The 27,958-nt window shown below is 41.2% G+C and overlaps 1 protein-coding gene across 1 annotated transcript in view; it reads left to right on the forward strand.

Annotated features, from left to right (window-relative positions):
- EPHA4 (EPH receptor A4) overlaps nt 1-27,958 on the forward strand; it is a 159,302-nt gene that overhangs the window by 68,614 nt on the left and 62,730 nt on the right. Inside the window, exon 5 of the mRNA XM_028731050.2 lies at nt 15,294-15,632. Coding sequence (XP_028586883.2) covers nt 15,294-15,632 — 339 coding nt within the window. The remainder of the gene's footprint in view (nt 1-15,293; nt 15,633-27,958) is intronic.

The following is a 27,958-nucleotide window of genomic DNA, read 5'->3' on the forward strand; positions in this document are numbered from 1 at the left end:
AAACTTTAGAGAAGGCAACCATTTTAAAAGAGAGAGAGAGGTGTCATGAAGCAGGGGAAAGAGCTCTATTTAAAGATCTGTTTTAGAGGAAGCATCTTGGTTTGCCTAACTTTTTTGACATGGGGAGATGGAGAAGAACACAAACAACAGTGGATCTTTCACACTTATCTCAGTTCTTCTTACCAGTTGGTTAAACCAGGTGATAAACCCAATTCCCTTGTGCTGACAGCTATAATAATCAAGCACCTTCTTTGTTCATTATGCTCTATTTAACCCCAGTAGTCTCATTCAGTCTTGCATTTAGTAATCGCTCAGTGTGACGGCCTTCTAATGAAGAAATAAAACATAGAATCTGAGACCCATTCTTCTAGCAAAAACATACACTCTGCTCCATTGGCTTGTAAAATCAGGTTTCTGTTCACTATTAGGCCAGGTTTTTAAAAAAGGAAAAAAGAAGAAGAAATGGGTAATTTAAAGGAAAACACCTGGAATGAACAGAAAATCACCCTCCCTCCAATTTTGTTGGGTGTTGGTAGGAGGAAGGTCTTATTGTTGCTAATTATTTATTTTAGTTGCTAAGACATTCACAAGACTCCACTTTTGTTCATCATTGTTCCTTGGGCAGCTGTTCCTTTAACTATTTTAATAGCTACATCTTTGGTTTTACATCTTAACTCTCCAGGCCAGGAAAGGTAGACTTAATAGCTTTCTGTTTTTCCTGAATCTCACACTGGAGGAAAAGGAAACGAGAAAGCTTTCCTCCCCCACCCTCCTTATACAATCCCCATGACAAATTATGAAAATTGCATGCTTAATTTTTATGCACTGGTTAGAAAATGCACTGCACACAGCCTATAAATTGTTAGCATACCCAACATCAAAAACTTGGCTCAAGAATATCAGGGTTTTGTTTTATTTTTGTAAAGTTACAATTTACGCTGCCAGTTGGATCACCAATATTGTTCTCTTTGAATCAGTTGCTCAGATGTTATGTTTATGGCTTATATTTCTATAAAGAGAAACCTTTGTGGAAGACAGATATTGGTATTTATTTATTTATAAAAGCATTTCCATACTGCCATCATGCAAAACATCAGGGTAGGATACAACAACATAAAAACATTTAAAAGGGATACAAAACAATCATTAAAATGTCTAGCTACTCAAGGGACATTTTAGATAGCAGCATAGATCTAGCAACATTTTTAAAAAATCTTTAAAAGGCACCTGAAACACAAAAGTGAGTATTCCTGCCGAATCTCTGCTGGAAAAGTGTTCCACAGCATGGAATCGGAGATATCAAATGCCCAACTGCTACTGGAGTCCAGTTGGGTATCTGTAACACCTGGAACACCCATCTGTAGCAAGTCGGAATATAAAGTGATTCTTTAGGTATTTTGGACCCAAGTTGTCCAGGGCTATAGCAACACAAGAATATTGAACCTGGCCTGGTAGGATATGGGTAGTCAGTGCAGATGTCTCACCTGCTGTTGTCCATATGCTCCAATCTGCAGTTGAACTGCTGCATTTTGTGCCAGCTGGAGTGTCTATATTATGCCCAAGGGCAGCCCCACATAGAGCACATTGCAGCAATCTAGCCTTGAGGTTACCAGTGCATGAACTACGGTGGCCAAGATATCCTGATCCAGATGCAGCCATGACAAGTGTCACATAATACCTTCGCCACATCTATGAGAACTTGGTTGTTTAGTGCAGCCGCACTGACACTTTTGGAACGCCCTGCCTACTGATACCAGGGCTGGCGCTTTCACTGTATTCTTTTCGGCACCTGCTGAATACATTCTTATTTAGACAAGTCTACCCAGATGTTGGCGCTGTGGGTTAAACCACAGAGCCTGGGACTTGGCGATCAGAAGGTTGGCGGTTCGAATCCCCGCGACAGGGTGACCTCCCGTTGCTCGGTCCCTGCTCCTGTCAACCTAGCAGTTCAAAAGCACATCAAAGTGCAAGTAGATAAATAGGTACCGCTCCGGCGGGAAGGTAAACGGCGTTTCCGTGCGCTGCTCTGGTTCGCCAGAAGCGGCTTAGTCATGCTGGCCACATGACCTGGAAGCTGTACACCGGCTCCCTCGGCCAATAAAGCGAGATTAGTGCCACAACCCTAGAGTCGGCCACGACTGGACCTAATGGTCAGGCGTCCCTTTACCTTTACCTTACCCAGATGTTTTGTATGTGTTTAATTTGTTTTAGGGACGCGGGTGGCGCTGTGGGTAAATCCTCAGTGCCTAGGACTTGCCGATCGCTTGGTCGGCGGTTCGAATCCCCGCGGCGGGGTGCGCTCCCGTAGTTCGGTCCCAGCGCCTGCCAACCTAGCAGTTCGAAAGCACCCCCGGGTGCAAGTAGATAAATAGGGACTGCTTACCAGCGGGAAGGTAAACGGCGTTTCCGTGTGTTGTGCTGGCTCGCCAGATGCATCTTGTCACGCTGGCCACGTGACCCGGAAGTGTCTGCGGACAGCACTGGCTCCCGGCCTATAGAGTGAGATGAGCGCACAACCCTAGAGTCTGGCAAGACTGGCCCGTACGGGCAGGGGTATCTTTACCTTTTTAATTTGTTTTAGTCTATTCTAAAGTGGTTCTAACTTTCTGTATGTTTTGGCTGTAGATTTTTTAAGTGATAACGTTACTGCTTTATCTTTTTTGGTAAACTGCTTTGAGGTTTTTTCCTACAATCAAGAAGTATATTTATTTCATGAAATGAATAATAAATCAAAGAGGAGTGGTCTGGGGTGGTGAATGTTAGCAGAGAAAGCTGCAAAGTGATGGAGGAAAGTACAGTGTCCTTGGCAAAGAGGTGGACTCTGTGCTTTGCTGAGATGGTTTTGGGGGGCACTGCTCCCCAGCAACCCACAGTGTCCAGTAAATGAATAAGGCTCGCTGAGCTCACCCACCCCATGGGTCAGTGCTTCTCAATGGGATTCCTCTTCCCCATGGCAGCTGCATGCCCTGCCTTGTGTGTAGATCGTAGGAAGATGCCTTTTGACCTCAGGCTCATAGTTTCAGTGTCTGATCTGATCTGGTATCATCAGTGAAGACAGAAGCCTCTGTGCCAGACACAGTTGTCTTTCAGCATTCTGGATGTGCTGAGTAGCTGTCTGTCTGAGCCGCACATTCTGAACTGCACACTTGCAGTGCGTCAGCAGTATGCTAAGATATGGAGATAGCACATTTGATTTATCCTAAACATAAGTATAAGTTATAATTTCATGTGATATAATTTCAGGTGCCTTGCTGTATTTTTATTTTAATGAATGTGTGGTTTATAAATATTTAAATAAATAAAAGTTATGGAAGAATGTTCCCTCAGAGCAATGCAGTTATTATTTTGAACAACTGGGTGGCGGAAAGCAGAGAGAAAGAGAAACTAAAGGGGCTATATGACCAGGCCTGTTTATTCTTCAAGCCTAATCAACTTTTCAGAGTGTTAGAATCCAATGGACCATGCACAATGCCATGAATGTACAAATGTACAAATAATTAAAATGTACAAAGTGAATAAAATTCAACATTGCCAAGCTATATGTACAAACTTCAAAATATTTCTTCCTCGGTCTAAAGAATATGCCTTTTCTGTTACCTTGGGAATTTTCCTGCTAGAAAGAACAGGTGCATTTTGTCACTTTTGTATCCATCTGCATCAGTTTCCTAAACAATAATTTTCATTATAATTTGAGTTAAGCTTAGAGACACTATTAGTTTATTAACTTTTTTGATGGGGCCAAAGTAATTAGCATTAGCTGTCCAGCTGAAAGTACAAGACAAATCTGTCTGTAAATGACTTTGAATAATTTGGTCTCTTGGGCTTGCCAAACAAAAGAGTGATTGTTTGACATATGGTATAATATATATACAGTATATACGTATAACTAACACACCTGCATTCAAGATACCCTACAGAACTGAATGTAATAAGGACAGATTTTAAAAGCTGCAGAATACCAATCCGTTTTCTTATTTTCACTTCAGGTTTTTATCCTGAAATGAAAAAAAAAGGTCTTGTTATAAATTGCGAGCATCACTTAGATTGTCTTTGCATTCGCCTTTTCTAATTGAATTTAGCCCTCTGCTGTATTTCCTCTAGAAAGTATATTGTTTTTAGATTACCATTTCAGTCCTATTACTCAAAAGTCCGGCTTCTAATGCTTTCTGACAGTTATCAACATAATGAAGCATAATGAAATGATGAGCAATCTACAGTGGAAACTCAACATGGATTCCACTAGTGCTGTGTGACTGCTGTAAAAAATATGAATGCAGATGAAGATTATGTTATCCTTACCTTGTTTCCAAGGTCAAGGGCTAGTTAGATAAAGGTCTGAATCTTTCCATTTTGCAAATAGAGTACTACATTTCAAAGTATGCAGTTGATTCTCAACAAAATGTGTTTAGATTTACATTTCCTAATCTGTGCGAGCGCTCCGATGAAAATGATTGTTTATACAAGAGGGGGGGAACCTTCCCCCCCCAAAAAAAAAACCCCAGGTTGTTTTGGAGAATTAATTTTCCATAAATGTTTACACTTTTACATAAATAAACCTTCCTTGTTCATGCCTTCATTCTGTGTCCAGTTAGTTTCAGTTGTCATCTGCTTAATTTCTGTATAATTTTGAGGTCACTGGTTGATGCATAAAAATAACATAAGGCCGTAAGGATCCATTGGGAGTAAATTCTTTCACATCTTTTCTTGAGATTTCTCCAGCATGCACTAACTCCAAAACATGCAAAATAAAAATTTCCTTGAGTTTTATCGGACATGTAATCAGCTATTAGGAGACAAAGCAAATTAGGGGCAATGACATTGCCTAAATATGCCAGATAGAATGTTCCACTGAAATATCTCCCAATATTATTTCTACTCAACTTTTGTCTGAAGTTGCTGTGAGTACAAGACCAATCTTTCCACCATTTTCTAAAAGCAGCTTCAAAAGAAAAGCTGAAAGAATTAGTCTGGCTTCACTTTTATAAGAATTTTATCTCACAGCCAGGAGAAGCTTCACCTGCCTAATTTACTTACCAGAACTAGACTATAGTTGAATATATATTTTTTCATCTGAAAGCTCATTTATTGTGTCTGCCTCCTACCAGGATTCAGCCTTCTTGCTTTAGTCTTTATTTCTTGAATAGGTATAATTCTGCGTCAGGAAGAATGTGCAAAAATCCTGTAGACCAAACTGTGGTCTGCTGATCGCCAGTGGTTCATGAGTTTCATTCAGGTGGTCCTAGGAATTGTCTGTGGAGACAGAAGATGACATATCTGTTAGATTAGCCATTCTTATTGATTTACAATTATACTTTTATTGCTTCTTTTATTTCTTCTTCAAATTACAATGACAAAATACAAGAAATTAAAGCAGCAACAAATATACAATTATAAATCATACACCATCTAGCACCACACATTATAACTGCCATGGCAATTCCCCCAGAGGGTCCTGGGAATTTAAGTTTATTGGGAATTGGAGCTCTAGGAGAAGTCTCCAAATCATCATCATCATCATCATCATCATCATCATCATAATTTATTTATACCCCGCTCATCTGGCTGGGCTTCCTCAGCCACTCTGGGAGGCTTCCAACAAAACATTAAAATACAGTAATCTATTAAACATTAAAAGCTTCCCTAAACAGGGCTGCCTTCAGATGTCTTCTAAAAGTCTGGTAGTTGTTCTCTTTGACATCTGGTGGGAGGGCGTTCCACAGGGCAGGTGCCACCACCGAGAAGGCCTTCTGCCTGGTTCCCTGTAACTTGGCTTCTCACAGTGAGGGAGGCCCTCGGCGCTGGACCTCAGTGTCCAGGTAGAACGACGGGGGTGGAGACGCTCCTTCAGGCATACTGGACCAAGGCCGTTTATGCCTTTAAAGGTCAGCACCAACACTTTGAATTGTGTTCGGAAACGTACTGGGAGCTCCCAGTCACCAGTCGTAGCTGCCGGATTCTGGATAAGTTGTAGTTTCCAGGTCACCTTTAAAGGTAGCCCCACATAGAGTGCATTGCAGTAGTCCAAGTGAGAGATAACCAGAGCATGCACCACTCTGGCAAGACAGTCCGCGGGCAGGTAGGGTCTCAGCCTGCATACCAGAAGGAGCTGGTAAACAGCTGCCCTCCCAGGCTGTGCACCTGGTCCTTCAGGGGCACAGTTACCCCATTCAGGACCAGGGAGTCCTCCACACCTGCCCGCCTCCTGTCTCCCCAAACAGTACTTCTGTCTTGTCAGGATTCAACCTCAATCACCATCCATCCTCCAACCGCCTCCAGACACTCACACAGGACCTTCACCACCTTCACTGGCTCTGATTTGAAAGAGAGGTAAAGCTGGGTATCATCAAACAAGTCTCATCACCTTAGCAAACTACAGTTCCCAGAGTTTTGGCCGAGGGCATGATTGTTAAAGTGGCACAAGAGTGCTTTAAATGTTTGGCATGGATGTGACCTGCATCAGCAAATGCTGGAAAAGATAACAGGAGAAAATATTTCATGTCCCAAGGCACCAAAATCAAAATATTTGGATGCAAATCCAGCGCAAGTCTTAAAAGTGCACAAAATATCTGAGCACTAGCAGTTTAGATTTGTAGGTGTCTGGAGGACGTAGACACCAAAGACCCCCCTTTCTCACACAATCCCTTCTGTTGTTTATTGTGACTGAAAGTTTGTGCTTACTCCAGAAAGCAAGGAAAGTAGCAGGTGATTGATGTTTTCAAGAGGCTGCTGTTTGTCGTGGGCTGAGCTCTGCCCACTGTAAAACCACAGAGACTCCCATGATAAATGTTCCAGAATGGCCACGCTGCTATGAAGTAAGGGTCACCCTCTGTGGCAAAGTTTATGTAAACTAGCCTACAGCAATGAAGGAGCTCACCTCAGCTGCTGAAAGAAACCAATTAGAGACTGCCACATTTACAGCTGTCAGGGGAACTCTCTGACTTTCTTTCAGAGTCAAACTCACATAGATCCACAGTGTTTACTCTGCGTTATAACCTGTCTTTCAGTGGCAGGGAGATTAACAATGAAAATGCTTATCTGAAGGGCTTCACAGCTATCAACTCCAAAACATCATTGGAACATTATTGACAGCTCTGGAGTTTTACGTGTTTAACGAAGCCACAGGAGGAGGGATTCAAGGTTCTCTCCCCAGCAGTATAAGTGGAGGATGGACTTGCCTGCAGAAGGTTGACTGGTTCCTAGGGGAAGCCCAAACTGAAGTGGAGAAATAAAGCACAAGGAAGATGAAATAAACAAATAAAGGGTGGTGGGAAGAGGCGGACAGATGGGGGGATGGGAGAGAAAGGGGGGAATAAAGGGAAATTAATAGGACAGTTTTGGAAAGCTATTGGGGGGGGGGGGCTGCATGTGCAGTTGCTGAATTTGTTCATAGGACCAAAAAGTTGTGCCAGCATTGGAAACCTCAAGAAAGGTAATTTTCAACAAGCTTGCTTGCTTTAATGATAAATTCACATTAAAGCTTCTGATTTTTATTCAGTTTGCCCCCTTTTGATATTCAGTTTTTATATTTTTAAAAAGTAATTGAATGAAAATAAAAGATAATGAGATTTTAGTTATGCTAACTTTGGTTCTGTTGGGTTGGAGCCAAAGGTTGTGTGAGTGGAACGCTGTTCACGCAAGGCTTTCTCCCACACTGCCCTCCCTGAAGCCCCCCAAAAGCCTCCTTGAAAAGGCTGGAAGACCTTCCTTAACAGTGTAGACTGTTTGCAGGGAATGGAGAAATTGAGAATAGCCTAAAGGCTGTTGCTGTTGTTATTTTGTTTTTAAAAAGGCAACAGGAAAACACTTATGCAACTTTTATGGAGCCAAACCTTCTTCACTTAGTCATTTTTTTCTTGAAGCTTGGCTGCATCCTTTCACTTTATTGTACCCTTAGTTTTATTTCCTCAGTGACTTAGATTTACAGGAGTTTGTTTCTTTGCTGCAGTGCTATTTTCCAAGGTGTCCAAAGACCCTTCAGAGTTCCCTTGATCTTTTCTTTTACACTTTTTCACTTGCGCTCAATAGTGCAGTTATGTAAATTTAGACTCTGGGCTTTATGGCCTTATGGAGAGGGGTCCCCTCTTTAGATGTTTTCCTGCTCATACCAAATTATAATAAGCCATTCCTAATGCATTTGAGGATCTTTCTCACCATTCTGCTGAGTGGGACCCCAGACTTCTACTCTAACGGCACCACAGTTTGTCCTTTCCATTTTGTTCTGTTTTAAATGTAGTATAAAACAAAATAGCAGAAAAATGCCCAGGGTGAAATTTACCTAGGTCATACTCAAAGTAAACCCACTAAAATTACTAACCGTCTGCTCAGAAGTAAGTAATGGGCCTAACTCCATCGAGTAGCATTTTACAGAATGTGTTCAGCTGTTAAAAGGAATTGATATCTGCTGATATACTCCCAAGTCCAGTAAATTGAATAGTTTCCATACCCTATGGAAGACTCAAGTGCTGATTTATCATCCAGTCAGTGTCATGGCACTGATGTAAATCTGATTCCTCGTAACAGTTCCCTGTTGGGCTACAATAAGTTTGCTGGCTGGTCTTCTCTGTTAGATCATCCTTATTATCAGGCCACAGTTCCTGTTTCCCCCCTTACAAGGCCTTATTCTGGAAAATTGCTTAGAGATGCCAGCACAAGTCTGAATGCAATCAACTTCTTTTAATATTGCCGAAGTTTAAGTTATTACCTCACAGGATATGAGTCATAAAGAAGGACAGTTCCCAGGACCCATTTAACGCCTAATGGCATTAGGATTTGCACTTCTGATAAAATGATAGATCAGAGGGTGCACTTTCATTTTCTTCTCTTTTATGCTACACCTCAGGGGTATATTGCATTCTTTGCCAAGCAGAACTTTTACAGCTTTGGGGAACGCCATCACAATCTTTATCAAAGAAAAGTTACCAAAATCTGGAAACCATGATCTTTGAATATTCCATCTGATTTTCCCTTCCTACTACGTAGGCATTTTTTGGGGAGGGTGGGGTAATCCACACTGTAAAGCAGGGAATAATTTCAAAAGTCAGCTCCAAAAATGGGTCAGCACCATTTTTTTCTGGTCACACAAATATGTATGGATATTACGTATTGGCTAGATACTCCTGTATTTTCCTTCTGTGTTACTGTATTCACTGCAAAAACATTTTTTTAAAAAATCAGCAGCAATCATCATAATGCAAAAATACTCTCAAATTAAGAAGCCTTGACTGAAGCTTTCTTCGGGACTGAAAATGATAATTTACTACTAGCCCTAGCAAACAGCATCTGTTCTCCTCTATGCAGAGTAGTAAAAGAGGAGCACGGGTGTGCCGGTGCAGACTGCAGCACACACTTGATACAAGGTGACAGGAAAAAAAAGAGAGCAAAGCTTTTCTAGTTCCACCTTGCATCTCTATTTCCAGGCATGATCTCTTAAACCTCTGTTTTTCTGCTAAAATGCAGACTCAGGAATTGAATGTGCTGTGGACATGTGTTCTAATTCTTCTAGTCCTTTCAAGTCATATTTGTAGTTACTATTTATCTTATTTGAATACTTATGAACTACACTTTTTGAGGAAAAAATACAACCAGGTGGCGTATACCAGAGAAAAATTGCAACAACATAAAAAAGTTTCTAGAGAAGAGGTGCTGTTGGATATCATAGTTCTAGTCTAGTGTAATTCAGGCTGCAATCCTATGTACATTTTCCCGGAAGTAAGGTCAATTGAACTCAGGTGGATTTCTGAGCACATAAGCAAAAAGCATGTAGGTTGACTCAGTCTAGCATGTTCTGTAACTACTGCCTATTGAAACATAGTATATAACAAAATACATAGGGAATACGTGATAAAACAACAATGACTAAAAGAACAGAATAAAATACAGTGGTACCTCGAGTTACAAATGCCTCAGGTTACAAACGCTTCAGGTTACAAACTCCGCTAACCTGGAAGAGTTACTTCAAGTTGAGAACTTTGCCCCAGGATGAGAACAGAAATTGTGTGCCAGCAGCGCAGTGGCTGCAAGAGGCCTCATTAGCGAAAGCACGCCTCTAGTTAAGAACAATTTCAGGTTAAGAACGGACCTCTGGAACAAATTAAGTTCATAACTAGAGGTACCACTGTAATCTCATCAGGTTAAAAGACCTAGGCCTTGTGTTGTATCAACATAGGTGCCAGGCAACCCTACCTGGAGAAAGAATCCCAGAAAAAGGATGCTGCAGCTGAGGAGGTCCAGTAACTTAATCACCACCAGCCTCACTGTAGATCGGGTGAGCAACCAAAATAACGCTTCTAAAGATAATTTCAGTGAAGGGCAGGTGGATGTGTCCTTTGGTATCTTTGCAGAAAAATGCTCATGGTGAACTCTGTATTCACCTGCATATGGAAAACAGTAACTAGTGAATCTAGTCAAATTTGTAGAAAGCTTTACATTAGGATAGTGTCTGATCACACTCAGGGACATTTTCACTAGGCTAATGCTTAATGGAAATGCAGCCTGTATAGACCCCAAAGATAGTCTTAGTCACAGGAAAAACTCAGATTCTAAATACTGCATGTTCATTGATTGTTTCTAAAGTTGTTTTGATTTGTTTTGCTTTTAAGGGATGATGTATGTCAACAGAGATTTATGTTAGAGAAGGGGCAGGGTGGCTTGGCATTCCGGTTCTAACTGTTTCCTGATTATAGGTTGTCTAAAGCTAGGAGATGGGTGACAGTATGGGAAATTGGATATATTCTTTCCCAGGTAGATCCATTTCCTTCTAGAGGGGTAGCACCCTTTAGCAAAACACCATATTTCTCTCCTGCTGTTCTTCATAGAGAGAGAAAACACAAAGCTGTAGTCCATAGTTTTAGTGCTTTGAGGAGTGGCTGCATCAACAGTATTGCAGAATATTCAAAGTGAGAAGTCTTTAAAAATGGGCTGACCTTGCAATTTCTATTTATTTGAGTGCCATTATACATTCCCATGCAAGTTGGGTTGAATGAATATACCATCCATTTGGATCTAAAGTCAAACCATGCAACAATTGTCTGTACTGTTGCATCCTGCTTTCCCCCCCTTTTTTTAATATACAGACATAAGAAACTTTAATAGCCTGAATCTAAATGAATTGTGTAAAAATAAATAAATCACAATTAACTTCACATCTGCACTAATAGGATCTGAACTGGGGGTGCCTCATGCAAAAAGAGAACTCAGCTTTGAAGGGTGTGTGGGCTGGAATGCAACATTTTCATTCTCAGTGATTTGGCCTTCTGTGAAATCACAGAATCCTTGTGTGATACCAAACCTTCTGCAGCCTTTGTTCTCTCTGAGCCTGGCTGTATTCCTAGTTCTTTGTTTAGGGAAGCTTTTAATGTTTGATGTATCACAGTATTTTAATATTCTTTTGGAAGCCGCCCAGAGTGGCTGGGGAAACCCAGCCAGATGGGCGGGGTATAAATAATAAATTATTATTATTATTATTATTATTATTATTATTATTATTATTATTATTATTATCTTTCTGTCTCCACTTTGGGATATGCGCAGAGCTTCAGTAAATCTACAGTTCACTGCTTGAGGAGAGGCGGGTGCTTCCAGCAGAATGCCTTCAATTCACCTGTGCAAAAAGTGCTGACTGCTCTCTCTGTAGGTCCTTGTCTGTTAGGGTGAGGGTTTTGCCTTGTGGGATTTTCTGTGGTAACAGCCGTCATGTAAGAAACAAAGGAAAACAAGACACCTATTAAATCGAAAAATTCTGTCGCTCCTGCCCTCTTCAACCTGCCAGCATTCCAGGAGCTCCATTAGTGACTGACTGTGCTCTTCAAAGACTAGATACTGCCTTTCCCTTTGCTTTAACATCAGCCCACCACTTGGCAACTCCCCTGCACCTTCCTTTTCATGCTGGAGGTGATGCAACCTTCAAGCATCTGCTTCCCTTGTTTTCTGCTTGATTGCTTCTCCGTTTAGACACCACCGTGCTCTGCCCTACATACTAATTACCGACTTTTGCTCCCGAGGAGCTTGATTCATTGTGGCACATTTTCCCACGTAGCATTGGGCATAGCCCCGTCAAAAGCATCTTAATGGACTTGAGAGATGTTCTTCTGTTAACCCTGAAGTTGCCGTAGGCCAGGAAGCTGCCCCTCCTCTCAGATTTTGAGAGACGGGGTCCATTCAGCATAGATAAATCTCTCATTTATCAAGACTCTGCCTCTTAATTCCTTTAGTGTTTCTGTGCCGATTTCTTTCCACTCCCAACCCAGCTACAAAAGCAAAGGTACTTAAATTGCGGCAACGTATATGCCTAACAAGTATAAGACTATGATAATTTGCATATTATGTTTTGTAAAATAAGAAGAAGAGCCAGTGTGTTGCAGTGTTTACAGTGTTGTACTACAACTTGGGAGAGCAGTGTTCAAATGTCTACTTGGCCATGAATCTCATTAGGGGACCTTGGACCAGTCGGTTTCCCAGCTTAGTTTTAACTCACAGGGTTGTTATGAGGCTAAAATGAGGAGGGACAGAAGTATGTAAACTACCGTGATCTCCTTGAAGGAAGGAAAGGATAGAAACGTAATCATAAGATACATGTTTTGTGTAGATTCCCCACCTCAGTATCCCTCCCACATTTACACACATACAAAAACTAACTCCTCATGAACACTCTCACACACAGGCATACACAGACACCATTGAGGCAGTATTCCTCACATGTATACCCTTCACCTCTGTGTGTGCACACACATGCCTGTTAATTTAGGGCCGCCATACGTCAAGTGGCTCAACAAATTTGCCCCCCCCCCAGCTAAACAACTTTGCCAAAATATGCTAAACAAAGTTTTCGTCTGGATTTTCACTTTTTGAAACATGGCAACCCTAGCTAATTTCTCCATTTACTTGCACGCATATTCTCACCCGCAGACCACTCACCCCTTCCACCCCATTCACATCACCCTTATTCCTTAATGCAGGGGTCATCAAACTTTTTCAGCAGGGGGCCGGTCCACTGTCCCTCAGACCTTGTCGGGGGCCGGACTATATTTTGAAAAAAATAATAATGAATGAATTCCTATGCCCCACAAATAACCCAGAGATGCATTTTAAATAAAAGCACACATTCTACACATGTAAAAACACGCTGATTCCCAGACCGTCCACGGGCCGGATTGAGAAGGTGATTGGGCCAGATCCAGCCCCCGGGCCTTAGTTTGCCTACCCATGCCTTAATGCATACTACACATCCTCCATCACACACACACATCATTCACTCTCTCCTATGCATAATATTCTTGTTGATTCTCACTAACGAATCAGAGTCGTATAGGCAAACCATGCAAGCTCCCCCATGACAGTATCCTAAAGGCTGGGTGAATAACTCAAGCAGCTAATTCCATAGCTCCAGTAGGTTAGAACTTAGAAACATGTAAACATATTGTAAAATCTGCTCTGTCTGTTGCAACAGATGCTTATACTGCCACTGCTACAGTACTAGATACCACAGAAGCCATATAGACATTACCTAAAATGTTTTGATACTGTCACATTTTGTTTTATTTATATAAGAAATGTATACCTTGCTTTTCACTCTGTGCCTCAAATTGGCTTATTGGAAAGAGGGAGGAGTTTAGAATCACACAAAAACAAATGTTCCATCAGTGCAAATTTGTTTTGCTTCCATGTTGCTTTATGGGTTTTCCTGACCACCCACAAAAGCTGGTGGGGGCTGCAGGGGGAGAAGAGGAAGTAAGCCCTTTTGCATTAGCAAGAGGTTTTGTGCTGGCTTCCACTAGGAAAACTACTTAGTTGACTCTAGCCCACAATATACAGAATTTAAAACATATGCTAAAACTTCATAAAGTAAGAAAACAGATGAACATATTAAAATCATTTTAATCTAGTGCCTGAAACTTAAGATGGGTTCCTGTCTGATTTCTAGCAGGAAGGAGTTCCATAGAGTTGAACCTCCTATGCTAATAATTTTATCCACACCCGTGGGCCTGCCCAAATGCCCTGTCTGCTGATGGGAAGATTATGAGTGTGCTTTGAACTCCTGTGCTCACTTTTGTTCCTCTCTGCAGGGAAAAAAATGGGCAGGTACAATGCTTATTTGAAGTAGGGTTTCCCTGAACGTATGAGACAGAACACACTAGATGTGCTGCCATTCCTTTCACCCTGCCATGTGGGTTAAGTGTGTGTGAGTCTGATCTCCCTCAGGGTGAAATTGATAGCTTTTATGTTGTGAACCATATGCCCCCTGAGAACTAGGGGAATAGGGCGGTATATTAATTTAATAAATAAAATAAAAATAAATAGCTGAACAGACCCTCTAATTCTCTTTTCCTTTTCTTATTTCCTGTTCACAGAGTGCTTTCTAAGCTCTGCATGTTGTGACATGATCCAACATGAACACATTTCTTCCTCCAGTTTACTGGGTTGTTTTATGCATTTAGACAAGCAGGGTTAATGTTTCTTGCTGATGTTAAATCACACCAAATTTACCCAGAAACAGTGTGCAAGCCGCTGGATGTTGTGGAAGAGGTGGACACACTTAAAGGGATGGGTGGGGTGGAGGGCAGAGGGATTAACAAAGTTGCACCAGGATATTTTTGTGAAGCTCAGCTAATCGTTAAAACATCCTGGGAAAAAGGGGTTTAGGAAGATAGGCAAAGATCAGGATAAAAGAGCCGTGGAACATTTTATTCATGCACCTGTTCGTAGTATTAAGAGAGATCATGGTGATGCTTTTGGCTTTGATCCAGCCATATGTGCGTATCGAAGTTTGCTGCCATGCACACATTTTCTGAGGTTAAAAGGCACCTTCTATGACTTGGGCTGGAATAATCTATTTAGAGGAATTTGGGGGAAGACCACAAGATCCCATTCTCTCCGCCTTCCACTCCCCAACAAAAAGACGAATGTTTTGTCCATGTTCTGGCTGTTACTACTGCACAGCATGTGGATGAGTCTTTTTAGCTCAGGCAAATAAGCATACACAACATCCATTTGTTGACACAGTTTGCTATCTAGCCATAAATATGCACATGGAAAGCCTGCTTCCCTATGTGCATGGCCTTAGCTCTGTGGGATTGTGTGTGTACTTTTATAGCATTTTAGTACTTTTACCCCCCAACCCCCCCCCCAAAAAAAAACTACATATGAAATGGAACAGTTGCAGACTCCACTAACTGCCAGGCGTGTTTGTTTCAACAGATCACATTAGGGCAGATACACCCCTAGAGAGGGTTTCCTTCCTTCCTTTGACCTGGAAATGTAATTTTTTAAATAAATAAATTGTGCTTTTTGTCTTGCAGGTCCTCCATCTGCCCCCCAGAACCTGATTTCCAATGTCAACGAGACATCCGTCAACTTGGAATGGAGCCCTCCTCAGAACAAAGGTGGCCGCGAGGATGTTTCCTATAATGTGGTATGCAAGAGATGTGGAGCCAATGATCTGAACCGCTGCCGGTCCTGTGGGAGTGGTGTACACTTCAGCCCTCAGCAGAATAGCTTGAAAACCACCAAGGTTTCTATTACTGACCTTTTGGCACACACAAACTACACCTTTGAAATCTGGGCGGTGAATGGAGTATCCAAGCAGAATCCTAGTTCGGACCAAGCTGTGTCTGTCACTGTGACTACAAACCAAGCAGGTAAAATCCAACAGACCCTTTCCCTCCCTTGCTCTCCATTCTCCATCTCAATTGAAAATGGTACTGTATGAGCTTATCAGTTGATGCTGAATAGAGGACACCAGCGAAATATGAAATGCTTATGCAGCTATTGCTTTTGCATGGTACTTTTTGCAGTTGCTTTATTAAGATGAAGTTATGCTTTAAGAAGATGTTGCTGAAATTCACAGTTGTTGTGCCCTTTTTGGCCTATACTTGACTGCATGTGCTAATCTGAAAGAACATCAGGACTCATTGCACATAGGAAACGCTACCTTTTTATAAGTGCGTCATATTCTTCCTTGGGCAGGAGTCTTAACGCTTGAGTCAGAGGGCTGTTCAGCCATGAGCCTGTTTTTTCTCAGCGCCAGATGGAAGAGAAGTAAAATAGCAACCAGGGAATAAAGAATACAGATAGATCAACCTTGGCACTTCCCCAAGATCTAGAATTTTAATTTTGTTTGGCATTTAACCTGAGCTTCTGAAACAGTATAGGAAACATCTAACTGAAATGTTTCAGTCGTGGTACCAAGTAGGATTGTTGTTTTAATTCAGAGAAGCCAAAGCACCGGGGGGCGGGAGGTAAAATTCCAAACATCTGGAAAGCGACACTACATATTGGAGCTTATATGCTAATGCTAGAAGCCTCTGACCCAAGATGGGTGAGCTAGAGTGCTTGGTCTTAGAGGAGAGCTCAGATATAATGGGCACAATGGAAGCCTGGTGGAATGGAGAGAACTAGTGGGACATGGTTTTCTCTGAATGCAAACTCTTTAGAAAGTCAGGCAAGGACGTATTGGAAGTAGTGTCACTGTTTATCAAAGGCACCATTGATTCCAACAAGCCAGAAATCCCAAAAAATGAGAGACTGCTTCACATCATCACTGTAGATGGTGTTATCAGGCCCCAAGGATTAGTATTGAGGGTATTCTATTGTCCCCCTGAACAAAATGCTTAGGTGATCTTAAGGTGGAGAATTAAATCAATGAAGCATCCCAAAGAGAAAGTGCTGTAGTAATGATCAAATTCAATTATTTTCACATAGACTAGCTATATGCATGTCCTAGTCATAGCACAGAAATTTTTGAGATACTGGGCTCTAGAACAATTGGTCATGGAGCCAACCAGAGGGGCGGTGACCCTAGACTCAGTCGTAAGTGGTGCCCAAAACTTGCTGCAAGATGTAAATATTGTTGAACCACTTGGGAATACTGACCATAGTGCTGTCGAATCTTATTCAGAGTTGACCCATTGAAATGAATGCATCTAAGTTAGTTATGTTCATTTATTTAATTGGGTCGTTCTGAGTAAAACTCAGTGGAATACCACCCCGTGTATTTCCAGGTTGTCAATTCCCATGGAAATCCAACACAGTCACGTTTGACTTCAAAAGAGGGGAAATGAGAGGATTGGTAAAAAGGAGCGTGAAAGAGAAAGTGAAGTGAGCCAAATCCCTCTGGAATGCTTGGAGGTTGTTCAAAACCACAATAACAGAAACTCAGCTAGAATTTATACTACAGATTCCTGTCAAAGCCAGTATGTCTCTAAATACCAGTTGCTGGGAATGAGATGTAGGGAAAGTGTGATTGGCCCATAGGCATCTGGTTGACCACTGTGAGAGCAGATGGACTAGATGGGTTTTTTGACTGATCCAACATGGCTCTTCTTATGTGCCCTAAATAATAATACACTTTGAATAATTAATTTTGAAATCATTTTGCAAATCATGCTAGCTTGCTGCCATATATTGAATTAATTTGTACTTTGCTTTTGTAATGGGGAGATGAACTCTGTTTGTGTGTTGTTGTGTGGTTTATTTCCTCTTCAGAGTTTGATGCGCTTCTGAGAGTTTTGCAGGGAAATAGTTCTCAAGAATAAAATTGGCTGTAGAAACGTTTTAGGGAATACCAATGCCACATGAGTTCTAGGGTTTGAGGCTAGAAAATGCTGTCTCCTTGAGCTGTCATTGAAATTAAATGAAACCAACAAGACTTGGCATCTCATAGCGATGTTTGATAACAGAATCTGGCTGATATTTAAAATTTGCATTCTTTCTATTGTACACAAAGTATTTTTGTAAACATTTGAATTTATTTCCTTTAATCACCATGCAGTGGTGTTGGCGGGTACAGGTAAGGAGCAGAGCGATGCTATGCCAACCTAAGTTAGCATCTGGATCAGAATGTGGCGATCCTAGTTCATTTTGAGAAGCTGTTTATCTCCAACACAAAGGGTAAAGTCCTAAGCAGAGTGGTAAATAGCAGACCTGATCTTTTATAGGTCAATGTCTATAAAATTGGGCATGTCTAAAAGCCTTACATTTGTTTTAATGAAATACATTCCACCCCTTCCCTATCAGGCGTGGCCATGTAATTTAAGGGAGTATGTGTCCAGTGGCGTAGGGTGGGTTGTCAGCACCCGGGGCAAGGCAAGTATTTTGCACCCCCTAACCCGTGGATTTGCGCCCCCTAACCCGTGGATATGCGCCCCCTAACCTGTGGATTTGCCCTAACCCCAGATGTTGCGCCCGGTGCGGCCGGCCCCCCCTGCACCCCCCACGCTACGCCACTGTATGTGTCTCTGCAGTGGGATCTGAGTAAAACTTTCTCCTTTGACCATATTTCTTCTCTAAGAAATATATTGTTGTATCCAACAGCAGCTGCTCTAGTAGAAAGTCTTCTACTGACTCAAGTGTTGCATGATTTTTGTTGATCTCTCTTACCCACTGAAGCTCCCTCTGTGCCCCTTCAAAAGCTACTCTTGCAGGTTACAGAACCTGCAGAAATACTGTGGGATATAATGTAGAGGGCTGCAGTGAAGATTGTATTGTCATGTCTTGCACAAGAGCAAGCGCTTTTCTGCTAGTGCAGAGCCACCATTAGTTACAAAACTATAGTTTATTGATATTCCGTGTTCCTCCTGCTCCTAACATGGAAAAGTACTACTACATTCAAAATTAATAAGAAATCACAGCCTTATGGCTCATCTTCATATAACCATATCTTCACAGTCTTCAATTCAGCTCACCTTGGCCAACATAGTTTTTTTAGGGTAGTGGAGATTGTCCATCCTGTGTTAGCCTTCCTCTAATCACTGTTTGCCAGTTCAATGAGGATGCATGTGGCTTGAGAGATGGGTAGTGATAGAACATAACGTTTTGCATGCAGACATTCTCCACTTCAGTTGCCGGTGTCTCCAGATAACAGGATCACGTAGAAGGTGATGTGAAAGACCGCCAGCTGGGACCCTGCAGAACCACTGCTGGGCCAAAGCAGAGTCAGTGGTGGACTAGAGGGACAAATAGTCTTACCTGGTATTATTCATTCACTTTATATAAAAGAAAAAGTCTTAAAGGTAGCTATGGAGCCTATACTATTGCTGATGGTGACCAAGATGTCTTCCTTACTAGACTCTACCATCCAATCTGGCAGCCCAAATCTATCATAGTTCCTTCCATAAATATATTGCACTAATTTTTCCACTTTGGTGCTATCTCTGGGGGATGCCATTTTGACAGCCTCTTCAAAGGTGGAGCAGCCAGTCAGAAAGCAGCAGAGCAAAAAAGGGTCCCCCTCTGAGGCTGGTTCCTGTCACTTGTTTAGACTTGTCTTTGGAATATACAGCCAAAATGCTGACTCCAGAACCAATGTTCACTAAAAGAAGAGGCATGTGTTTAAGGCATCTCCCTGTTTTCCTATATTGCATATCATACCCCTGCATGTGAGAGAAAGACATATAAGGAGGAAGAAAATAATGTCAAAAGTATCTTCATAGAACTTGTAAAGCTGAAAAGAATCTCATTCGGACACCTGCATTAAATCAACAACCTTCATTTATTTGCTTGAGTACTTGGCAGCAGCACATTTATTGAAAATAGATACAGTACAATAGTAGGAGAGACCATATAATTGTGAGTCACGAGTGTGTTTTTCATTATTTTCTATACAACTTTTATCAACTCAGTTGGAGCAATGTAAGTGGGTTGCTGAGCTGCACTTTAGTTTATTCACTTACATTTTGTTTTTTATTTTCATTTGCAATGGGTTTTTGTAAGTCTCAGACAATGCAAGGGAATGTTTAAATGAAAATATGCAAATAAAACTTTGGTTACCAACGTGAATATATGAAGACGATAATATTCTATAGTAAGATTTGTGTCTGAGCTTATAGATAGTATCTCAATATGACTTTATCCAGATATGATATGCCTTTCAAAAATATGTTGCATTATATGTTAAAAATGTTAAGGTGGCTTGCAGTTGTCTCAGCTTTATAGGATCTTATGACATGATTAAGAAACAATGCTATGATAATCTGTAGATTTTAACAGATATGATTAAGGAACAGTACTATGATAATCAGTATATATTAACCTTGCAGTCCTGTACATGTCTGTTCAGATATAAGCCCCAAAGAGTTCAGTGGGACTCACTGCCACATTAATGTCTGTAGGAGTGCAACATAAGACTGTAGTTCTAAAGATGAACAGGTAGATTGAAATTGAATTCATCAGTGCTTCCACTGTGAAAATAGGGGCTTATTGTTGGTAACTGTGTTACAAGTAGATATATTAACTACTAAAATCAGTACTCTCTGTCAGCTGAAATAGACCACGTACCGTACCTTTCTAACCAGTTTCAATAAACCATAGGTGCATGATCCCGCTGAAAATAAGCTTCTTTCACTCATTTGAGTTGGAGAGTAAAGCACATATTTGCTCTATATATCACTGGCCTTGTTGAAGTGGATGGAATTTATAAAGTCTTCATTTTGGATAGATTGAGTCCACTATCGTTAAAAGAAATCCTCTAGAAAGAAACTAAGTTAGAAAGTAGGAAGTACATGTTAAAAGGCTAAATTCAGTGAGAAAACTTACCAAGCTGATGATACCACATTGTTTGGCGTGGTTACAACAAAATGGGACTGAGAGAGGCTTCTAAAGGATCTCTCCAATGAGTGGCAAAATTGCAAATGCATTAAATGTAAGTTGGGGGGGGGGCAAAAACATAATAATTTAATTTCACATACTGTAAGTGCTTATAGGATCTGAACTTTCTGGTTACATAACCTCAAAAAGGTTGTTATAGAGCTGGAGAAGGGCAATCACAATAATCTAGGGACTGGCACATTGTATGTACCCTTATGTTATACATCTTGAGTGATTTGGGGTTCAATCTTGAGCACACCATTCAGTTTAAACCTTCCTGTGTATATATTTTATGTAGCTACACAGTGAAGTAAGGACAATGTTTCTGTTCTGAAACAAAAAGTATTCACATGGGAATACAGCTACATGGGAAGAAAAAACAAATCAGAGTGACGATTAAAAATAGAAATGTCTCTATCTTCCATCTTTCCATGTGGCTTCATTTTGCATTACTCAGAGGACACACTGCTCTGTTCTGATTTTGGAAAGCTTTTCCCCCCCCAAAAAAGTTTTTTTTCTTTAGCAAATGAGACTGCATGGCAATTTGTTAGCCTGTTAGGTTACCTTCAGCTTAATGTTCTGTTAAGTCAGCCATCACAGTGAAATGGGTAGAGGAAATGCCAATTAAGGTGGGGATGCCCTGTTAATAAATATTCAGGCTTTTCTCTCACTGCACTTGACTGTGGATATTTTAAAACTGCTGCTGTAGTCAGCGAGGGATCTTTTGTATGACGATATCTAGCTCTGGCTAATGCTTACACACACTCCCTTCTTTTTCAGCGTATCTAGCTGTCTGTTCGCCTGTCACAAAGCTCCTTCGTTTCAGAAAGAGACTGAGACCTGCAACATACTCTCCCAATATCACACACACACACACACACACACACACACACACACTCCAGATTGTTAATCACCGTCATCCTGTACTGCTTGCCTCCAACATTCTGGACCTGTCAGATACGGTCTAGAATGCCAAACCAGTAGATCAGAATGAACACATTCTTCTGCTAGCTAAATACTGTTTTGAGTTTCATTGCAGTTAGCACCAAGCTAAACCACCACAAGCAGCAGGCAGGGTAGATTTTCAAGGGTGTCATGGAGAAAGAGAAGTGGATTCACACTTTGATTTTCCTAATTGAGGCACAATGGTTGAGGCGAAAGTGGGGCAGTGGGCGGAGTGTCAATGTTTTGCTGTTTTAAAGGGTTTTTTTTTAAATAAAAACAACAACACAAAAAAAACCCCACACACATTAGAATAGCCAAAGGGCTTTGGGTGCTTATTTCCAGGTAACTCACAAACACTGGAAGATTTTCTAGAAAAATAAAACAAATTCTTGCTTGGTATTTTGGTGTAGTGCTTTGGAAGCCCCTGCTTGCTTTCAGATGCTGATTAGAATTCCGTGTGCATTGTGCCACACAGCACAGAAAATGCACATAAAGCGCTTCTCTATGTTCTGCCAGCCCGATTTAGACTGTGCAATAGCGTATGTGTATCAAATGAGGATCCATTGCTATACCATGCCCTGCGTCACTTTGTGCTACTCACGATGACAATGATGGAAGTTGCACGGGAAGATCAAAAGCATCAGATGGCCCTTAGTTTGATTCCAAGTGTTATAGCTGAGGCTGCCAAGGCTAGTAAAGTGAAGGGCCTTTCTGTTCGGCTGCCATCTTGCTCTCTGTATTTCTAATTAGCCCATAACGCATGCACACTTGAAATGAAATGCAGTTGGACAATTATTTTAAGTAGCTGAAAAAAACACATTTACATTTTCATGCAAAAATAAAGTTAATTGACTCTCGCATTCATCATCTTCTCCAGTTTGTCAAGAGAGGCAGCTGAGCACATGCCAACTACAGCAGAAGTTTCCTCCCCTGGACCTCTGTCATCCAAATACCTAGTTATCCAAATTCACCGTGTGATTTCCCTTATCCTAAGCATCCCACCTGACAGTGTCACCTTCTGTTGTCTTTACATTTTGGAGGTTTCATTCACTGGCTTTGAAAATGAGGCTTAGCTGCATTTTAAAACACACACAGAGACAAATAATTTGTCCCTTTCCCTTCTTTTCACAAGAGAGAAGAAAGTATTTTTATTTACCTCATTTATAGTTTGGAGAGCTATCCCCCCCCCCTTAATGCATGCTTGTTTGACTTTGCGTTGATGAGTGAGTGTTTGGTTTACTGTGTGTGAGGAAATCAGTGAAAGGAAACTTAAGTCAGACTAATGAGTATTATGTTTAGTTCTCAAAGTAGTAAGGGCCAAGGTCATTCTTATTTCTGGTGGGACTGAGATCTAAAGGCTAGACCCAGGTCCTGTGGGATTTCTGTATCCTGTACTCACAAGCTTCCACCTACTGGCTAGCAGTTATGCTGCTTTGATTAGACTGCAGATGTTGTACAGTGCCCTGGTCCAAGAGGAGCAAATTCCCAGTCGCCTGGCAATGAAGATTTTAGAGCATTGACAGAAACTCTTGAATAAGATGCTTTGTCCAAAATAGAAGAGCCACAGAAAAGTGTGAGAAGCTGTATTTTTAAGGATCCCTCATAATTTGAGTTCCTTGCTGGGTGGGGCGGGGAGGACCGTATTATGTGTCATTTACAGTGTCAGAAATCTAAGATCAAGTGGAAGTAGACCCTACTCATGACTGTGTTACCCATCCTGGGAATTTTGGCCTTGTGTATTTAAGAATGAACTCTTTTCAGACTCCATATATCATGCTAGAATCAGGGGACTTTGCCCTCATCTACTTGGCAGTGTTGTGCCAGCCAGCTCTTCCCCATCCAGTCCTGTGAGCAAACAGGGAGGCAATTTGCTAGGATTTACGGAGCCATGTGGTTCCTTGGGATGCCCCCAAAGCAGCAAGGCGACCTTCAGCCTTGTTGCCATTGGTCATGCTGGCTGGGGCTGAAGGGAGCAAATAACATCTGAAGTGTGCCAAGATAGCTGCCCCTGTTTAATACAATGAAGTGAGTAATGGCAATAATTCTGATACGAAAATAATGGCAGTATGTGTTTGTGTTTGATATACAGTATTGAGGTTCATTGCTTCTGGATCATTTACGAAGTAAGAAAGTATTCCTTTCATCTGCAATATGAACTCCTAAAACTTTGTTTTGAAGGATTGTCACAATATAAGCCCATAATTCTATGAATGAAGAATAGATTTCAAAAATAGCTTATTTATGTACGTAATTCAGTTTCTATTCCACACCTTCTAAAATGCCTAAGGAAAGTAACAATACTCTTTTTAATCAGTAATTTAAGATGTTACAAAATGATATCTAGCAATAAATAATGTTCGGAAAGAAAGAAAGTAGAGCTAAAATTACAACAAAAAGTTTTGAAAACATATAATCTCTTTAGGTGGTACAAAACTAGAAAGAAAACTGAAAGGAAAAGGATTTTTTAATAATTAAATCTCATTCCACTTGTTACTGTCTTAGGCCTCAGGAAGGAATGAAAATCCAGTTTTGTTTTCAGTCAGATAAAAATCAATATAAAGAACAAAAAGAGAAAAAAAGATTTGAGAAGGAGAAGATGAGATACATGCTTTTGCATCTCAGCTAGGCAACTAGCAACATATTTTGGGGAATGAGGAACAAACAAATTTTCCTGAAGAGCCCCCCCCCCCCGCCCTTGAGCTATTTATTACATTTATACCACATCATACTTGCACAAAAGCAGCCCTTGTGACTTTATATGGTTTAAAAGCCTTTATATAAAGCTTAGAATTTCAAAAATCTCTAACCCTTACTGTTGAACCTCAGATCAAACTAGAAAATCTTAAAGCCTTTCCAGGAAGTCTTCAGGTTCATACATTAATAGAGCAAGAGGGGAAAGGTGTTTTGTAATTGTTAGGGAGCCACCAAGAATATCTGTCTGGTGTTCAAAATTCGCACAGAGAGGATTCGGACAGAAAGGTGCTTTTGTTTGAACTTTGAGGCTGCAGTTGAACAAAGGACAGAAGGTGTGCAGGCATGTTTCAGTCCAGCATGGCGTCCTCCTTCCTGTGATTGGCACCTTGACCCCTCAAATGTACAGAAAGCAGCCTGGTATTTGGCTGAAGGAGAACTTTGCACAGGAAGGTTGATTGTTCTGCACCTTGGTCAACCAAGATAATAAGAGCTGTCAGCAGGAGACAAGCCTGAGATGTATGGCACAGATACTTGACACAGCAGGGCTGCTTTAGCCTTTCTGCGTGCCCAAAAAAGAGGATGTTTCTACAATGGGAGTCAATTGAGAATGTGAAGTTCAAAGCTAGTAAGGGAGGCAGTTCATAGCTGGTTAAATATTTGGAAGATGTAATGCGGTCAGGAGTGTAAGGATATGTGTGTCTTGAAACTTGTTTTGCATAAATGTCAGCCCTCCTTTATTTATTTGGTTAAAAATAAATAAATAATGCATGTTTTAAACAGTTTAAAATTGTGGACAGAAGGTATTATATATATATATATATATATATATATATATATATATATATATATATATATTTGCTTTCGTAGATTTTCACGGGTACAGGAATGCAGGTTTTGGTGTCCTCGGGTGTCTTCCCGTGTAAAAGATGGGGTGTCTAGGCGACCTCGTCGAAACGTCGCCTAGACACCCCATCTTTTACACGGGAAGACACCCGAGGACACCAAAACCTGCACATATATATATGTGAAAGCATATATATATATGTATATATATATATATATATATATATATATATATATATATATATATATAATCGTCCCGTCTTTGTTCTTTTGATGATTTAATGATTCATCGTATACCGTACAAAGAGTTTTGAAAAGGAAAACAAATTTAAAAAAAAGTGGGGAAACCACAGGACTTAGAAGTCTAAATGTGGCAGGAGAACCAGAGAGTAGAAAAAATAATCATCGCATTGAATTGTTTCTGAGATGCTACTGAAATGAATGGTTAGCTAAAATATGCCTTTCATTTGTCCGTCATGTGTGCTTGGGAAGAAAACTCCCAAGGATCTCAAAGATAAACAGCTCTGATCAATTGAGAATTCCTGCCCAAGGTCCTTTAATTATGCCCCTAAAAAAGAGTATGCTGTGGTAGGAAATATCTTCTCTATGCTGCCTTTTTCCCTTTGGCACCCAGCCTTGTTCATGTGCATTAGACGTGCTAATAAGACTGTGCATACATGCAGCCAACTCGAAACAAAACAAAGAGGGAAATCTACCATTGGGAGGGGTTAGATTTATTATTTTAAAGCGATTACATTTTTTTACACAGAAAAATAATACAAACAACAACTGCCTGCTTCTTGGCAAAGCAGCTGTACCACCCATTTCCATGAATTTGTATTCAACAAGAGGGTAAGATTCCGTCAGCAAGGCACAGAAAAGGTTTCGGCAACCCTTAGTAAATCACCAGCTTCAGGGTTCATTGAACAACTTAGGAGAAAGTAGTCTACTCTGTAGTGACAAGAGGTGATTACGATGTTTAAGTACACACTTGGTCACATTTTGAGTGAGATCTGACTGTTTTCTCAGGGAAATGAAATTCACTGTCACTCCATAGCAAAGTGGCTTCTATTATTTTACACGGGTGAGTAGCACAAATTCTTACTTTTTCCTCCATTCGTAGTTGGGACAGGATAGATGCATTAATAGTTTCAACATCACGTAGTCAGTGCAGCATTTCCTCCCAGCTGTGAATGTAGGAAGAAGCAAGAATTTGTGCTTCTTAGCCATGTAAAATACCATATTTTTTGCTCTATAAGACTCACTTTTTCCCTCCTAAAAAGTAAGGGGAAATGTGTGTGCATCTTATGGAGTGAATGCAGGCTGCACAGCTATCCCAGAAGCCAGAAAACCAAGAGGGATTGCTGCTTTCACTGCGCAGCGATCCCTCTTGCTGTTCTGGCTTCTGAGATTCAGAATATTTTTTTCCCCCTCCAAAAACTAGGTGCGTCCTGTGGTCTGGTGCATCTTATAGCGCGAAAAATACGTTACTTTACCACCAAGTGACAATGAATTTCATTTCCCACAGAAAATGGTCAGTTCTCTTTCAAAATGTGACCAAAAGTGTACAGAAAACAACTCTCTGTTGTTGCTGTGTCCCTGCCTGTTTTATATTTCCACCTCAGGGCAACATTTCAGCGAGTTCAGTAGGGCCTGATCCATAATAGCCCTGGGAAGTGTAAGTGAAGGCCAGGCTGCTCCGTAATTTCTGTTCCAGTCCAGATGAGTTTCCCAGCCGCAATTGCACCTCTTCATTCACAGCTCCCACATGTTCAGGGGGCTTTTCCCCCCTCCCTAGCCATCTTCTCCAAACTGAGTAAAATTAATTGTTATCTCCTAAGAGGAGCCAGAAAGACACCAGAGTCCAGTCTGCAGTTGAGCAACAATAAAAGGATTCAGAGAACTTTATCAAAGCTTCTATTAACCCCCTGCTGGTGTCCTCAAACAGGATTTTTCCTCCAAGAATGAGAGCACAAAAGCTGGGCTACACAACTGCCCCTGTGTGTCCATTCAGAGGTTTTAAATCCGCCGAGTTACTAATTAAAATGCCATGCAGTGTAGCACAAATAAACATAGCCTGCTTCTAAGTCCCTGCATTGCTCCACTGACTCATGATTCAAGAAGCAGAGTACGAAGCTGACCTGATTATATCCATGGATGAGAACGCTAGCCCAGCCTCGCTCTCCCATATTGAATTGTTAAGCTTTAGCTGTGGAGGGAAGCAGAAAAGGACTGTCAGATACATTCATACGTAAGGCGATGAAGGGGACCAACAAGCTCTTTGTTTAGAAACTGTCCCTCATGGGGAGGCCGGTCCTTGCGGTGCCCTTCTGGTAGAAGCCTTATTGAACCGAACACAGTTGTCGCTGGCCGTGTATCTGGAGAATCGGGAGCGTTGTCTGTTTGCACAGGTTTGCATTGGCTCACGGAGAGCTGTAGCGCGCGCCTACCGCAGTCTGCAATCAAAGTGGCAACGTTTTGAGGGATGTCACAATGCTGAGCTTTCTAGCAGACGTGACTCTTTTCACCGAGATATGTCACAGGAGATTTAAATCCGTGTGAACTGGTGTGTAGAGAGTTTGGCTGGGGTGTTTTATTTTTGTTTTGTTTTCGTGTGCGTGTGCGTCTTTCTCTCCCCTCCCCTTTCTTTCTTTTCTTTTTTCAGTACGAGAAAGCTCTGGTGGGGTTTCCCCCTGCCCAAACAAATCATGCAAATGTATGGTTGCTATCTGTGTGCACTCGGAAGATTTCATGCAGTCTGTTTAGATTAATGTAATCTTCCTTCATTACTAAATTCAAGCGCTGGCATTCTCGGCCTTTGATTTAGTAGCCTTCTTGGTCATTGGAGCACTTGGTTGCAGAGCTCTTGTAAAGGGGAGAGGGGGAAAATATCTTAATC

Source organism: Podarcis muralis, chromosome 6 (genome assembly GCF_964188315.1).
Source record: "Podarcis muralis chromosome 6, rPodMur119.hap1.1, whole genome shotgun sequence".
In the NCBI taxonomy this organism is placed as follows: domain Eukaryota; kingdom Metazoa; phylum Chordata; class Lepidosauria; order Squamata; family Lacertidae; genus Podarcis; species Podarcis muralis.